This window comes from Oryctolagus cuniculus, chromosome 1 (genome assembly GCF_051225735.1).
Source record: "Oryctolagus cuniculus isolate XC-2025 breed Fujian yellow rabbit chromosome 1, ASM5122573v1, whole genome shotgun sequence".
Classification (NCBI taxonomy): Eukaryota; Metazoa; Chordata; class Mammalia; order Lagomorpha; family Leporidae; genus Oryctolagus; species Oryctolagus cuniculus.
Window position 1 is genome coordinate 128,725,532 of NC_142867.1, and position 17,288 is coordinate 128,742,819.

At 41.5% G+C, this 17,288-nt stretch overlaps 1 protein-coding gene across 7 annotated transcripts in view; it reads left to right on the top strand.

Annotated features, from left to right (window-relative positions):
• LOC100345977 (beta-galactosidase-1-like protein 3) overlaps window positions 1-17,288 on the top strand; it is a 60,925-nt gene that overhangs the window by 41,270 nt on the left and 2,367 nt on the right. For 6 of the 7 annotated variants that reach the window (XM_089314542.1, XM_008248356.4, XM_089314557.1 and 3 more), the window contains 8 exons: window positions 983-1,123; window positions 1,683-1,763; window positions 2,391-2,497; window positions 3,798-3,938; window positions 4,250-4,321; window positions 4,809-4,887; window positions 5,307-5,394; window positions 8,161-8,272. In XM_089314542.1, the coding sequence (XP_089170668.1) occupies window positions 983-1,123; window positions 1,683-1,763; window positions 2,391-2,497; window positions 3,798-3,938; window positions 4,250-4,321; window positions 4,809-4,887; window positions 5,307-5,394; window positions 8,161-8,272 (821 nt within the window). The remainder of the gene's footprint in view (window positions 1-982; window positions 1,124-1,682; window positions 1,764-2,390; window positions 2,498-3,797; window positions 3,939-4,249; window positions 4,322-4,808; window positions 4,888-5,306; window positions 5,395-8,160; window positions 8,273-17,288) is intronic. The other variant, XM_089314549.1, reaches the window with a different exon arrangement.

Below are 17,288 nucleotides of genomic sequence, written 5' to 3' on the forward strand. Positions count from 1 at the left end.
TTTCTTCAATCTTGTGAGGTACTAGGAACATTCATTTAACAGACTAGGAGGCAGAGGCTTTGAGAGAGAAAGTAGATTTCTTAATGTTATAGTCACAGAAATAGTAGAAAGTTCAGCCAGGATTAACTCTCACATCTAACTGACTTTTTTTTTAATTTGGCAGGTAGAGTTATAGACAGTGAGAGACAGACAGAGAGAAAGGTCTTCCTTCCATTGATTCACTCCCCTAATGGCCGCTATGGCTGGCGCTGTGCTGAACTGAAGCCAGGAGCCAGGTGCTTCTTCTTGGTCTCTCATGCGGGTGCAGGGACTCAAGCACTTGGGCCATCCTCCACTGCCCTCCCGGGCCACAGCAGAGAGCTGGACTGGAAGAGGAGCAACTGGGACTAGTACCTGGCGCCCCAACCGGGACTAGAACTTGGGGTGCTGGCACCGCAGGCAGAGGATTAGCCCAGTGAGCCACGGCGCCGGCCACATCTAACTGACTTTTGACCCTCCTACTTTTTATTGTGATCACTGGAAAGGGCAGTGTATCTGCTGAAACATGGTGGCAGAATGATAGATTTGGTGGCTGAAGTTTGAAAAGAGCTTCTTATGGACATTAACAGTGATCAAAATTATTGTCCCCAGAGTTATTATCTTAGAAATAACAGTGAGCATATGCTAACTTTAAAAAATTAATAAAAATTAGATACTTAAAGAACATAAGAATTCTTAGGCTATCATTTAATTGATGTAAGTAGGAGTCAAAACATGTCAGTCTTGGCAAAAATATTTGAGTCTTTTGGTATTGACAGGGATGGTCTGACACAGCATTTCTGTACAATTTCTTTTGTTTTCTGGTTAGAATATTCATGGAGGTTGATTGACAAAACAATTAACTTATTGTGGGCTGGAGTTGGAAATGACAAGAATTAAAATGAGACTTATGCCTTCTAATAACTTCTGATTTTGTCTATGTTCTTATCTTCTCCCTTCACAGAGGTTGAAAGAACTGTGTCTGAATTTATCAAACACGAGCTGTCCTTCAACGCATACATGTTCCATGGGGGCACCAACTTTGGTTTCATGAATGGGGCTGCATATACTGATGAGAAGCACTGGGGTGTTGTCACTAGCTATGGCGAGTATTTGTTGGAGTGGTCACTTCCCCAGCACTGATGAGGCTGGAGTTTCAAAAAGAATGCTCCAGAAGTATTCTGGAAAACTGAGGTCTTAGCCTATGACTGATGCTGTGCATTGAGGATTTTCATGTCCATCTTCCTGTTTTCTGGGCTGTCATTCCAGTAGAAGGGGCCGCCTTGAACTTATAGCCTTGCTTTTCTCATCCTGTCCACTGACCCCTTGATTTGGGTCTCAAAACAAAAATGATGGTTGCTGTTAGGTCCAGAGAGCAGAGCTGAGGAATTCGGATTGAGCAAAGAAAGCATATCCATTAGAAGGTGAAATGGAAGGGTGATCCCAAAGTTATTGCATATGCAGTTCCCCAGAAAGAATAGTGGGGAGTATCCTACATTGGTATTCAATGTCTGTCCTTAGCCTGGGGTGAGACATTCTGGAGGCAGGGACATATACCTTCCTTCTGTGTCCCTCTCTGTGGCGTTGGTCCATCCCATCCCTGGCTACCAAGGATATTGTGTAGAGGCTACATGACCCACGACTGAATCCTGGGTGTTTTGCAGACTATGATGCTGTGCTGTCAGAGGCCGGAGATTACACTGAAAAATACTACAGACTTCGGAGCCTCCTTGGATCTGCTTCAGGTACTCAGTAACCACTTAATTGGAAGCTGGGTCTCCTCATGGGGTGTCTGCATTCTGTGAAAGAGTGAGAGCAAGGGCAATCTTAAGTTCAAATCCTGTTTCCCACTTAAAAACTGTGATTTTGGATGAAGATTTCAAAGCCCTTGCATCTAAGTTGCTTCGATGAGACATGGAAATAAAGATACTGGTCTCCCTATTATTACTGAAGACAATATAGGCTCCTGTTTGTAAGGCTCTCAGTGCCTTGTGTGACACACTAACCCCTATACTATAGCAAAAAAACCACTCTGATTAATTTTTATTACTCAAACAAAGTTATTTAATCACCTACTAACAGCTAGAAACTAGGTAAGTATGACATTGACAAAAAGTGTAAAAAGTGATCCCTGAGATCTCTTACTGTAATAGGCAACATGAGCCCATCGTGGGCTGTAAGGTGTGTGTAGATACAAAACCACTAAACAAGTGTCACTTAGTTGTTGCTTGTTGATCATCACTTTTTGAGAACCACATACACATTTCAGGATATGACTCCTGTCACTTGTTGTCATAGAGGGGGTGGAGAGTTTGTGAGAAGACAGTATATGTTTCAGATAATTCTCACCCTGTGACTTGTCTTCATTGCAGAAATCCCCCTGCCCCAACTACCTGACACTAATCCCAAGGCTGTGTATCCTACTGTAAGGCTATTACACTATTTGCCGCTGTGGGAAGTCCTAGAGTACTTAAATGAAGTGAGTACTTTCTGGGCACTGGAATAGGGGTGGCAATTGGATAGACGCTAAAGAAGGACTTGGGCCATTGAGTAGGGATCCTATCAAGGAGCTTTGTTTTTGGAAGTGTGAAAAATAATCCTCTGCATTTTGTCCACACTTGGAACTGTGGACCAGAGACATCAGCTCCTTCCATGTGGACTATGAAGAAGTCTGAACTTGAATAGTAAGTGTGTGAGAAGTGGAGTATCTGCAGAGTGGAACATCCTGTTTCCTGACTGAGATGAATCAGTCTGGCACATGCTGTTGTTTGGGGCTTCGTGATCCATATAACAAAGTCCTGTGCTTCCTATTTCTGAATCTATGACATCGAGCATCTGTCTTCGTTAACCATCAACTAGACCAAGACCCTGAAGTTCTGGGAGGTTTTGCTCTTCTTTTCTTTTCTTTTCTTTTCTTTTCTTCTCTTCTCTTCTCTTCTCTTCTCTTCTCTTCTCTTCTCTTCTCTTTTTCTTTTTCTTTTTCTTTTTTTTTTTTCTTTTTCTTTTTTTGACAGGCAGAGTTAGACAGTGAGAGAGAGACAGAGAGAAAGGTCTTCCTTTGCCGTTGGTTCACCTCCCAATGGCCGCCGCGGCCGGCGCACCGCGCTGATCCAAAGGCAGGAGCCAGGTACTTCTCCTGGTCTCCCATGTAGGTGCAGGGCCCAAGGACTTGGGCCATCCTCCACTGCACTCCCTGGCCACAGCAGAGAGCTGGCCTGGAAGAGGGGCAACCGGGACAGAATCCGGCGCCCCGACCAGGACTAGAACCCGGTGTGCCGGCGCCGCAAGGTGGAGGATTAGCCTAGTGAGCCGCGGCGCCGGCCTGCTCTCCCTTTCAAATTAGCCCACCCGTACCACTTTGAAAAAAAAAAAAAACACAAAAACTATTTGAAAACCAACTCTTGCACTTACACTGGTTTCAGCTTAACCATCACTATCTTAGATAAAAAGTAGTCATTTTCACATTTAGAATGCCAAATGAATATTTGCTTTCTACACAATTTATCTTTGATTTCAATTACTTTAGAATACATTTTACTTTGTTGATCAATTCTGATGGTTATAGTAATTGTTTCTTATCCATTGTGCACTCCCCTTCTCCTGATTCTCCTTGTTAGGGAAAATATAAAGCCCAAGAGTATTATTACATAGCACCCATCCTATTTCCCATTCAAATAACCCTGGAGTACCATTTCATGGTAAAACAAAACAAAACAAAAAGTGACAAGGAAGACTTCTGGCTTCTTATAATTGTGGTTCTTGCCATGTCTCCCTCATAGCCAGTCAAATCAAATAGTCCAATCAATATGGAGAATCTTCCTATAAACAATGGAAGTGGCCAGTCCTTTGGATTCACCCTCTATGAGACTCCCATCTGCTCTGGAGGCAGTCTCCATGCTAATGCTGCAGATACAGCACAGGTAGGTGTCCATGGGCTTCTCTGGTAGGTACACAAAAATTTAGCATATCTCTGTCAATGGGGAGGGTACTTAGTCACTGGTGCACTTTACTACCTTTTGGTGGTATTGGTAATACAAAGTCAATCCAAAAATACTTTGTTTTTTTCTTTACCTAAGTGAAATGCTATTGCAACCTGACAGCTAGCTTTCCAGACATCTGTGAACTTCAAAGCTAGTTCTGTCTTCCTAAAGATCTCCTGCCTAAACCACAGCCACTTTTCTCCCTTTCTTTAGGTGAACCTATCAATCTAACACTGGCTTTTCTTTTGCAGGTGTTTTTAAATGAGACAATAGTAGGATTTTTAGATGAGCATAATCAAATAATGGACATTCCTAAATCCACGGTATGTAATTTTGGGGTCAGGTGGTACGCTAAACCATCTCCTCGGATGCAAAAATAACCTGGTCCTCACACAGACTTTCTCCTTTCTCTCCCACTACCCTGGGTGTTACTCCTCCCTCAGCAGAAGGATGAAGGACCATAAGCATAATGCATATACCAGGCCCTGGTCCATCAGGACCTACACGGCAGCTATTTCAACATGAGTGGCATTTCCCCATTATACTGAGTCAGTCCTGAGTCCCTGTTTGGGTCTCTGATCAAAGGAAAATCTGAGTCTGTCTCTTAACAAGATCAGCTGAGGAGATGCAGAAGGTTGAGTATTGAGAAAACACAAAGAGGACGTTTTGGGAGAGGGTTGAGTGTTGGGTTCTGTAAGCTCCTTTTCCTTCCAACTGCTTATCTTTTCATCTGTGACTTGAGGAAGAGAATATGATCCACAGAGCCCTGCATGGTCATGTAGTCTCCATAAACCTTTCTGTTCCAAGCAGAAGTGTCAACATTTGAGGATCCTGGTGGAGAATCAAGGTCGAATCAATTTTTCATGGAAAATTCAGTATGAAAATAAAGGTGGGCTATGGTCTTGAGAAACAAGATTCAGCTTCTCTTCAGTTACTTGGAACCCAATGTTGGACTCTATTGGAGTTCAGGGATAAAAATGAACTCCACGGCACTGATGCTGAAGTTCTAGAATGTAAACGTCTTCTCTCTTCCCTGTTCTGCCTTGTTTAGTTCTACAAGTTAGGAAAGTAGAGCCATTATCTTGGGTGCTGGTTTGTCCAGTAGAGGGCCCAGTCTCCTTTGGGGATTTTAGGTGAAGTTGCATACTAAGTTGGGAACTTTGGCTCCTTTAGCCACAGCGTTTCAGACAAGTGTTTTCCTTTGTGGTTGCACCCTGGTTATGAGGGCATATGCATGCTTGTGTTTCTTTGTCCCACACTGAATGCTCAATCCTTTCTCACTTGCTCCTCTCTGCCTCCATTCTCCAGGATTGATTGGACCTGTTAGCATTGATAATGTTCTCCTGAAGGATTTTACCATCTATCCCCTTGAGATGAAAATGAACTTCTTCAAGAGGTATGCTCCTTCTTACCTCCAATGGGTATTTTCAGTGTCAGTTGTCTTAGTTCATTTTCTGTTGCTATAACAAAATTTCTGAAGCTAGGCTGTTTGCAAAGAAAAGAGTTCTGGAGACAGAAGCCCATGGATTTAGCATCTGGTCCTCTTGGTGGACAGTACAATAACACTGAAGTATGTGTAGAAGGGCCAAATAGGTGGATGACCACTAATTCTCATTAAAACCAATTCATGCTGTGGATCCAGAAGTAGGCTCTACCTTTTAAAGGTTATACCACCTTAATATTGCACATGAGCCAACAAGTTTTTAGCACATGGAAATTTAGGGATCACAGTAGCATTCTGTCCCTGACCCCTAAAGTTCATGTCCATCTCAAAATGCAAAATACGCTGATTCACTCCATGTCAGAGTTCCCCAGATCTTAGCGTTTCCCATCATCCGTCAAAACTCCAAAGTGAAAGTTCCAGCTGAGACTCATCAAAGGCAAACTCTTTCCAGCGATGAACCTGTAAAGTAAAAGGAGTTACATACTTCCATTGTATAATCATGGGACAGGGTTAGGACAGGGGTTCTTATTCCCACAGAGAAGTGGAAATATGAAGGAGCCCAGGTCTCTCCTGAGGCCAGCGTCCAGCAGGGCACTTACTGCATATTAAGATCAAGCATCCTGTGCACGCTGAGGTGAAGGTGTGGTCCCACGGCCCACGGCAGCCCTGCTGTTGTGGAATTGCTGGCCCTGCTTGTGTGGCTGTTTCCTGCCGTCTTCGCATGCTGGTGTCTTCAGCTTGTCCAGAGCAGTGTCTCGTGCTGCTGTTGGCTCTGCTGCCGTGGGGTCTTGAGGCTGGTGACCCCATTAAACATTCTAATGGTGATTTCCATGCAGTGGTTCCCTCTTTGTGGGAACCTGGACTCAGGCTTTTCTTTGACACCTTGGGGGAAGCTACTGTGTTACCTAACAATTGCACTGCACAACTGCAGAATTAGCACCACATGGACACTCAGATTTTTCGACTTCCTTTGCTGGAAAGCTGGGAGCAGAATCCTAAGGTGGCCTTGGGCTGAGCATATGGAGTTGCCAAGGCTTGTTTCCTGAAGCCATTCTATATTTGCAGACCTTTGGGCCTGTGATGAGAGGGACAACCTGGAAAGTTTCTGACAAGCCCTCTGGGTCTCTGTTGCACTGTTTTGCAGCAAAGTACCAGGCTTCGTTTCTATCCCATTTCTTTATCAAGGAGCCTCTGCTACTTACACAGTTCTCCTGGCCAGTTTGAAAGTTATCTGAAATTTTACACCCTTATTTCTGTTTAAATATAAATTCTGTCTTCAAGTAACTTTTTCCTCCTTATGTGGACTTAATTGGTTAAAAGTAGCCAAGCAGCAACCTGAACACTTTGCTATTCAGAAATGTCTTCTGCCACTTTTTCATCATTGTTAAATCTAGACTTCCCATGGGCACGGTTTGGCCAAGTTCTTTGCTGCTTCAAATCAAGGGTGCCCCTGAATTCTAACTTACAGTAAAATCCTGATTTCCTTCTGACACCTTGTGAATAACCTTTACTGTCCCCATTCCTATCGGCACCATGGTTAGACTCCTCCCTAGTCTTTTTGTCTTCTGAGTCCTTACCGGAATCTCTCCAGAACTCTAACAATACCGGCCTTTTCTTGCCTCTTTCAGCCAAGTGTTCCAAGACCGCATATTACCTAATTCCAAATTACCTCCACATATTCAGTCCTCTGTACAGTAACAACCCCAGTGCTGAGTACCAATTTTCTGGCTTAGGCTGGTTTTTGTTGCTATGACAAAATACCTGGTTGTTGGTAAAGAAAGGAGATTAATTTAGCTCATGGTTCTGGATGTCTAGTAGCACAGCACCAGGATATTCTCGGCACTGGGGAGGGCCTCAGGATGGGCATGATGTGGTGGGAATGTGGGCAGGGGGCCACATGTGTGGTTGCCTCAGTTTATAACAACCTAGTCTCCTAAGTAATCCACTCTGCAAGACCCGCATTAGCTGTTTTAGTCCCTTCCAAGACTAGGGACCCCATGATTTACTCATCTCCCTCAAGCCTCGCATCTTAAATGTTTCACCACCCTGTGGATGACAAACTTGCACTATATCTGAACTGTGGTATCATAGAGACGTCAGCACATTCACTGTGCAAGTGAGGAGCCCAAGATTTAAAGAACTAAAGGTGCAGACTATAGTAGTCAGGTGTTTCAGCATCAGGATTAGCACCATGGAGCATGTATCCTGAATTATCCTGAATGAAATCTTTTTTTTTTTTTAAGATTTATTTCTTTATTTTAAAGAGTAACACACACACACACACACACAGAGAGAGAGAGAGAGAGAGAGAGAGAAAGAGAGAGATCTTCCATGTACTGGCTCACTCCACAATTGGCCACAATGGCCTGAACTGGGCAGATCCAAAGCCAGGAGCCAGCAACCAAGAGCTTCTTCTGGGTCCCCCACGTAGGTGCAGGGGCCTAAGCACTTGGGATATCTTCTACTGCTTTCTCAGGCCATAAGCATACAGCTGGAATAGAAGTGGAGCAGCTGGGACTTGAACTGGTGTCCATATGAGATGCCAGCACTGCAGGAGGTGGTTTTACCTACTACATCATAGCATCGGCCCCGTGAATGCAATCTTAATACTTCCCATCTCACTGAGACAGAATCCTGCTCCTGTGTGCAATCTGAGATCAATATTTAGATGAGAGATAGGAAACGTTTTCCTCTCTGATGCCTTGGCTCTTCTTCCAGACTCCGCTCTGCCACCTGGAAGCCTATCACAGGGAGTTATGTGGGCCCTGCCTTCTACAAGGGGACCTTAAAAGCTGGCTCTTCTCCCAAGGACACCTTCCTGAGCCTAATGGTAAGTAGGCCTGCGTCTTCTGCCCTAGCATTCAAGCAACTGTTTTGTTTCTTAAAAAAATTATCTCAAAGCAAAGCCATAATTTCCTGCTGAGAATATTTCCCTTTCCTGCTTTCCTCTTCTTTCTCTCTTCCAAACAACAACAACAACAAACCCCGCAATTTTCCGAATTTACCAGTATTTAGAAAATAATACATCAAATCTTAATAGAAAAATTCAAACAAGTTCTTCTTCAAACCCTTGCCCATGTTAATGCACCTCTACTGCTCAGATCGCAGCATTGCCCACAGTTCATTTATATGTATGATTTTGTTTCATCACCCTGCCACCACATGCACACACATTTTTTTCTAGTAGAACTATACCATAAATTGCACTCTTCAACTTGCTTTTATTTGGTGGCAGAGAGGTTGGTTAGCATATCTTTTAGGTGTAAACACACAGAAAATATAACTTTAGAAAATATGAATGAACAGATCAACAAATTATCCCAAAATTGGTATCAGTTATTATTGGGTTGAATTTCCCCCAAAAGTAACTGCCCTCCTGACACTCTAGCTCAGTGTTTCTTATTTTGACTTACTTAAATTCAGTCATAATCATGCATTTTTAAATAATATCTTTTCTTTTGATCACCCTTGTTAATTTTTAGGGAATAGTATTCCTTTAATATATAGAGCAAATTTATTTTCCAATCTACTGTTGATGGATATGTGGATTATTTCCAGTGTTTGAATAGCTTAAATAGTTAGGTTCAGACTTATATTGTTTTTCATGTCGAGAAATTTTTGCAAATTTTAGTATTAATGTTTAGAGATTCATAAATGATTTCAGAAGTTGAGTTTGTGTAAAATATGCACTATGTTTTCAACATTTGGAAGATTTCTATTGAGGTCATCTAGGGCTGGAATTTTCTTTGTGAGAAAGTTTGAAAATGTGAATTCAATTCTGTCAAAGTTAAAGTATTATTAATATTTTTTGCTTGTCTTCATGACTGCTTTGAAAAATATATTTTTCATTGTTTAGAAATTTGTTTATAAAATAGGGACAAGGACTGTAAACAATGATCAAATCTCAAAATGTCAGTTTCACTCATATGCATTTTTGTACTCCATCAGCTACCATAGATCAGGGAAAACATGGTATTTGTCTTTTCAGCACTGGATTATTTCACTAAGCATAATGATTTCCAGTTGCATCTCTTTTGTTACGACAATCAAGATCTCATTCTCTTATATGGCTGAGTAGTATTCCATAGTGTATATATACCATATTTTCTTTATCCAGTCATTGGTGGGTGGGTACCTGGATTGATTTCATGTCTTAGATATTGTTAATTGAGCTGCAGTAAACATGGGGTTCAGATACTACTTTCATATACTGATTTCATTTGGTTTCTATTCTGTTCCTTTGGTCTACATGTCTATTTTTGTGCCTGCACCAGGCTGTTTTGATTATAACTGTCCTTTAGTATGTCTTGAAATCTGATGTCTCCAGCTTTGTTTTTGTTATTTAGTGTTGCTTTAGCTATTCAGGATGTCTTGTGTTTCCATATGAATTTTAGGATCATTTTTTCTAGATCTGAGAAGATTGTCATTGGTATTTTGATTGGGATTGCATTGAATCTGTAAATTGCTTTCAGTGGTATGGATATTTTGATGACATCAGTTCTTACTATCATGAACATGGGAGATTATTGCGCTTTTTGATGTCTTCTCTCTTTAATGTTTGCTGTTTGCACTGTATACATTTTCACCTCCTTACTTAAATTTATACAAAACTATTTAAATTTGTTATGTAGCTATTGTGAAAGAGACCTGTATTATAAGTTCTTTCCTGGCACTGTCTGTGTATATGAAGGCTTTATATTCTGCAGTTTTACTAAACTATGTTATTTATTCATCAGTCTTTTAGTGGAGTCATTTGGTTCTCCTATGTACAGGATCTTGTCATCTGCACACAAAGATAATTTGACTTCTTCCTTTCCCTTCTGTATCCCGTGAATTTCTTTTGTTTTCTTTGCCTAGTGGTTCTGGCTCATAGTTTAGGACTGTATTGAAACCAGTGGTGAAAGTGGGCATCCTTGTCTGGTTCTGAATCTTAGTGTACATGCTTCCTACTTTTCCACATTACATATGATGCTGGCTGTGGGTTTGTCATAAATTACCTTGATTGTGTTGAGGAATGGTCTTTCTATATTTAATTTGCTTAAAGCTTTTATCATGAAAAGTCATTATATTTTATCAAGTGCTTTCTTTGCATCTATTGAGATAATCATATGGTTTTTATTCTTCAATTTGTTAATGTGATGAATCACATTTATTAATTTGCATATACCGAACCATCTTTGTATACCTGAGATAAGTCCCACTTGATCTGAGTATATGATCTTTCTGATGTGTTGTTGAATTCTTTAGCTAGTACTTTGTTGAGAATTAATGCATCAGTGTTCATCAGGGATGTTGGTCTTTAGCTCTCTTTTCTTGTAACTTTTTATGGTTTTGAAATCAAGGTGATGCTGGCTTCATAGAAGGAGTTTGGGAATTTCCCTCCCTTTCAAATTGTTTTGATTTGCTTAATAAGAATTGGAATTAGTTCTTCTTTAAACGTCTGGCAGATTTCAGCAGTGAAGCTATCTAGTCCCAGGCTTTTTTTTTTTTTTTTTTGTGAACGTCTTTATTACTGATTCAATCTCCACCTTAGTTATTGGTCTGTTTAGGTTTATTTTTTTGAGGGAAAAGCAAGATTTATTTAAATGAGAAACCTCTAGCCAGAGTGGCCTGGAGGAAGGCTCCAAGAGAGGCTGAAAAATTACCACAAAACACACCGAACACCGGAGTGAGGAAAAATGCTTGTCGTCAGGTGGGGGAAACCCCACAGGCTTCCTCCCGCTGAAGGAGAGAGCAGCAGCCTGCACTAGAACAGGTCTTATACAGCTTTGCGGAGGTGAGGAAGCGGCAGCCGCAAATCCCATTAGAGGGTAGGGGTGGAGCTGACGCTTGTGGTAGAGCCATCTGGTAGCCTGACTTCTAGTAAGCCAGCCTGGGCTCAGGATGAAGCTTATAGCACAAAACGGTGACAGGGCCAGAGCCCAAGATGGCACCACAGAGAAGAACATAACCATTATACTAACAGAGGCAAAACCCAAAGAGGTTTTAGGGCTTTTAAGTGTAATTTTGGGGAAAAACTGTCAATCAGTAAAAGGCAGGGACAAACCCATCAAAGCAGCTGATTTGTAATCTTATTTGCCCTGTCTGGCTTGCTTGTGATAAAACAAAAGAGCCATCAGAAAGGTAAAATATGTACCTTGTTTTACAGTAAACTGGGAGCTCAGAAGGGTGGAATCACCACTCCCCTGCTATTCTCATGATAAGATTGTAAGCTCCCAAGGACTGGGGCAGGCACTGCTGAGCTTGCTGAAGATAACTTTTGTGGAACACAAGCTTTTGCACCCTCAGTTTCCTCCAGAACCAACCTGACTGCCTATTAACCCTAACCTGTCTGACTCCTCACATCCCCTCCTCCAGAGGAATGGACCCTAACATCTGTTAGGGGGTATGGGGCAATGGCTGCTCTGACTTCTTCAAGCTGAGTAGGGCTGCAGTAGGGGCAGTCAAGTCAGGGCTCCAGCAGAAGGTGGCCTGTAGGGTGGGGACACAGTGCCAGCTTGCAGAAACTGCTTCCATCCGAGGTTTCGCGTGCATGGCCATCTAGAATTTCACTGTTTCAAGTCCAGAGAAAATGAATCTAACAAGCAGATTAAAATACACAGCATCTAAAAAAAAGACAGAATCATTATTAGAGGACCTATGAAAACTGCTGTCCAAAGCACAGGGAAGTTTTCCAATTGAGAGGCAAATAGAAATGGACACTAGGAGCTTGGTAATAATCAGATGGGCATTAAGGCCTGGCCAGGTCTGAGGCCCAGACCTATCTATCTTCACATGGGGTACTGGATGAGATATCATAAGGGAGGTGAGAACATCCTTAGGGAAGGCACTCTGTTGACTTCCATTACCTAGCTGACCTGGGAGGAGAGCTGGCCTGAATAGAAGGTAGGTGACATCTCTAACAGGAAGTTACAGTTCTGCCTACAATGTCATTGACTTTAGACCACCCCTTGACGGCGCTGTTTACTTTGGAAGCTGGGCAGCATGAAGGGCTTTAGAGTTTAGAGCCAACAAGAGCTGCATCTTTGATCTGGAGTCCTTCGACTCCAGGGCAGTTCCATTTCCAGTGACCCAGCTCTTGGGGGGCAGAGCTGACAGGGCTCTTCATAAGATGACTTCTGTGTGCATTCAAAGCCCTGGCTTTCCACATCCAAAATCAATGCCATTTTGGGTGGACTGGCCTTGTTGGGCCTCCTTGATGGCAGATTAGTGTGTAAAGCTGGTATGAGTTAACCTGCCACCTATCCTTACAGTGCTCCTGCTGCCTAGCTCACTCCTCTGTTTAGGTTTTCTGACTCAATTTTGGTAGGATGTATGTGTCCAGAAATATATCCATTTCTGCTAGATTTTGCAATTTCTTGGTTGCTCCTCTTCCAGTCCAGCTCTCTGCTATGGCCCGGGAGTGCAGTGGATGATGGCCCAAGTCCTTGGGCCCTGCACCTCCATGGGAGACCAGGAGAAGCACCTGGCTCCTAGCTTCGGATCAGCGCGCTGTACCAGCCACGGTGGCCATTGGGGGATGAACCAACGGAAAAGGAAGATCTTTCTCTCTGTCTTTCTCTCACATTGTCCACTCTGCCTGTCAAAAATAAAAATAAAAATAGAAAAAAGAAAATATTCCATGTGCTGATGAGAAGAATGTGTATTCTGCACCTGTTTGATGAAATGTTCTGTTAATGTCTGTTAGGTCCATTTGCTTAATAGTATGCTTCAAGTCCAATGTATCTTTATTGATTTTCTGTCTGGATGATTTGTCTATTGAGAAGATTAGAAGTGTTGAATTCACCCACTGTTACTGTATTAGAGACTATTTCTTCTTCTTCTTCTTATTTATTTATTTATTTGAGAGGTAGAGTTATAGAGAGTTAGAGGGAGAGACAGAGAGAGGTCTTCCTTCCACTGGTTCACTCCCTAAATGGCTGCAAAGGCCGGAGCTGCGCCAATCTGAAGCTAGGAGCCAGGAGCTTCCTCCAGGTCTCCCACACGGGTGCAGGGTCCCAACCACTTTGGCCATCTTCCACTGCTTTCCAGGCCATAACAGAGAGCTGGATTGGAAGAGGAGCAGCTGGGACTAGAACCGGCACCCAAATGGGATGCTAGCTCTGCAGGCAAAGGATTAACCCATTGTGCCACAGCACTGGCCAGAAACTGTTTTTACTTTTAGGTCTACTAGTATTTGCTGTATATATTTGGGTGTTATTTTTTTGGGTGCATATATATTAATGATTGCTAGGTCTTCTTGCTGAATCAAACCATTTATCAAACTACATCTTTATATCATTCTACAGGTTTTGATTTAAAGTCTGTTTTATCTGATACCAAGATAGCGATGCCTGCTCACATTTGATTTCCATTTCTTATTCTAGCCCTTCACTTTTTTTTGACAGGCAGAGTGGACAGTGAGAGAGAGAGACAGAGAGAAAGGTCTTCCTTTTTTTTCCGTTGGTTCACCCCTCAATGGCCGCTATGGCCAGCACGCTGTGGCTGGCGCACTGCGCTGATCCGAAGCCAGGAGCCAGGTGCTTCTCCTGGTCTCCCATGTGGGTGCAGGGCCCAAGGACCTGGGCCATCCTCCACTGCACTCCCGGGCCACAGCAGAGAGCTGGCCTGGAAGAGGGGCAACCGGGACAGAATCTGGCGCCCTGACCGGGACTGGAACCCCGTGTGCTGGCACCGCAGGCAGAGGATTAGCCTATTGAGCTGCGGCGCTGGCCCCCAGCCCTTCACTTTCAATCTGTGTTTATCTTTGTTTGTGAAGTGAGTTTCTTGTAGGTGGCATATAGTGGGATCTTGATTTTTTTTTTTTGTTAATCCAGTCAACCAACCTAAGTCTTTTGGGTAGAAACTTTAATGCATTTGCCTTCAAGGTTGTGATTGATAGATAGGAACTAAGACCTATCATTTTGCTACCTGGATACTGATTATACCTGCTCTGTAGTGAATTTGGTGGTGTCATGTTTCTTCATGATATTTTCTTCTAAGGTGATGCCATACAGAATTTCTTTTGAGGCTTGTCTGCTGGTGGTTAATTTTCTCAGTTGTTGCTTATCTGGAAGATATCTTATTTCTCCCATTCTTTTAAAGGATGTTTGCAGGATATAGCATCATGTTTGGAAGTTTTCATTTTCCTTTTAAGGTCTTGAAATTATAATTACACTTTCTTCTTCCATATAGGATTTCCATTGAGAAATATAATGCTATCTAATTAATTTCCTTTATGTGTAATTTATGCTTTTCTCTTGCTGTCTTTAGAATTCTCTCCTTGTCCTTAACTTTTTTTTTTTTAATTCAGGCAGAGTGGACAGTGAGAGAGAGAGAGACAGAGAGAAAGGTCTTCCTTTTGCCGTTGGTTCACCCTCCAATGGCCGCCACGGCCAGTGTACTGCGGCCGGCGCACCGCGCTGATCCAAAGGCAGAAGCCAGGTATTTATCCTGGTCTCCCATGGGGTGCAGGGCCCAAGTACTTGGGCCATCCTCCACTGCACTCCCTGGCCACAGCAGAGAGCTGGCCTGGAAGAGGGGCAATCGGGACAGAATCCGGCACCCCGACTGGGACTAGAACCCAGTGTGCTGGCGCTGCAAGGTGGAGGATTAGCCTAGTGAGCCGCAGCGCTGGCTGTCCTTAACTTTTGACAATATGACTACAGTTTAAAAGAAGATCTTTTTTTGGTTGAGTCTGCTTGGGGTCCTTTGAGCTCCTAATATCTGGATATCTGTGTTTATTTGAAGACATGGGAAACTTTCTTTTCTTATTTTTTTATTTAGGATAAACAAATTTCATGCAATTTCTATATACAGATTTAGGAACATAATAATACTTCCCACCCAACCTCCCTCCCTCCCACATTCCTACACTTACATCCTTTCTTTTCCCTCACTTAATTTTTACAATAATCTACTTCCAGTTAACTATATACTCTTAGGATTAGTCCTAAGTAAAATAAAATAAGTAAAGATTTAAAGAAATGATAAGAAATATAAAAGAAAAACAGTTCTCAACAGTAGGGACAAAGGCTGCAAACAATCATTGAATCTAAAAATGTGAATTTCACTCCTATACATTACATTTTTGGTACTTTATTAGTTACTACAGATGAAGGAAACATTATATTTGTCTTTTTGGAACTGGTTTATTTCACCAAGTATAATCATTTAAAGTTTTATTCATTTTGTTGCAAAAGACAGGATTTCATTCTTCTTTATGGTTGAGTACTATTCCATTATATCTCTCACAATTTCTTTATCCACTCATCAATTGATGGAGATCTGGTTTGATTCCATTTGTTGGTTATTGTGATTTCAGCTGCAATAAACACTGGGGTACAGATAACTCTTTCATATGTTGATTTCATTTCCTTTGGGTAAATTCTCAAGAGTAGGATTGCTGGGTCATGTGGTATAACTGTTTTAACTTTCTAAGCTATCTCCATTCTATCTTCCGCAATGGCTGTACTAGTTTACATTCCCATCAACAGTGGATTTGGCTACCATTTTCCCCACATCCAGTGTTTTCCTCTGGTAATTTGGTGGTATCAGGTCCATTTTGAGTTGATTTTTGTGGGGTATAAGGTGTGCTTCTGCATGCAGAGACCCAGTTTTCTCAGCCCCAGTTGTTGAAGAGACTGTCCCTTCTCCAGGGATTGATTTTAGCTCTTCTGTCAAAGATTCATTGGCTGTAGAAGTGTGGATTGATTTTTGGAGTTTCTAATCTATTCCAGTTCTTCATGCCTATTTTTGTGCCAGTACCAGGTTATTTTGGTTATAGCATCCCTGTAGATTGTCTTGAAATCTGATATTGCAATACCTCCAGCTTTGTTTTTGTTATTTAAGATTGTTTAGCTATTTGAGATGTCTTGTGTTCCCATATGAATTTTAGCACTTTTTTTCTGGTATTTTGATTGGGATCACTTTGAACCTATAAATTCCTTTCTTTAGTATGGATGTTTTGATGATATTAATTCTTCCAATCCCAGAATGTGGAAACTGTTTCCATATTTGTCTTCTTCTATTTTTTTCTTTAATGTTTCTAATTTCCATCATAGAGATCTTTCATCTCCTTGGTTATATTTTATTTTAAGTATTGAGCTTTTCTTCCAGGATTATATTGAATAGCAATGGTAAAAGTGGGTGTCCTTATGTGGTTCCTCATCTCAGTGTAAATGCTTCCAACTTTTCCCCATTCATAATATCATACATCAGTTTGATTGTGTAGAAGAATGTTTCTTCTTTTTTTTTTAACTTTTATTTAATGAATATAAATTTCCAAAGTACGATTTATGGAGAAGAATGTTTCTTCTATACTTAATTTGCTTAAGGTTTTATCTTGAGAGAGTGTTGTATTTTATCAAATGATTTCTTTGCATTTATTGAAATAATCATTGTGTCTATTCTTCAGTTTGTTAATGTGACATATCACATTTATGTATTTGTGTATGTTGAACCAACCCTGCATACCAAAAATAAATCCCACTTGGTCCATGTGAATGATCTTCAAGATGTATTGTTGGGTGATATTAGTTAGTATTTTGTGAGGATTTTTGCATCTATGTCCATCAAGGATATTGGTCTGTAGTTTTCTTTCTCGGTTGCATCTTTTTATGATTCTGGAATTAAGGTGATGTTGTCTTCATACAAACAATTTGGGATGATTCCTTCCCTTTCAATGTTTTGAATAGCTTGAGAAGAATTGGAAGAAGTGCTTCATTAAAAGTCTGGCAGAATTCAGCAATAAAGCCATTCAGTCCTGGACTTTTCTTTATTGAAAGGGTCTTAATTATTGATTTAATTTCCTTTTTGGTTATTGGTCTGATTAGGTTTGTTTGTGTCTTCATGACTCAATTTAGGTA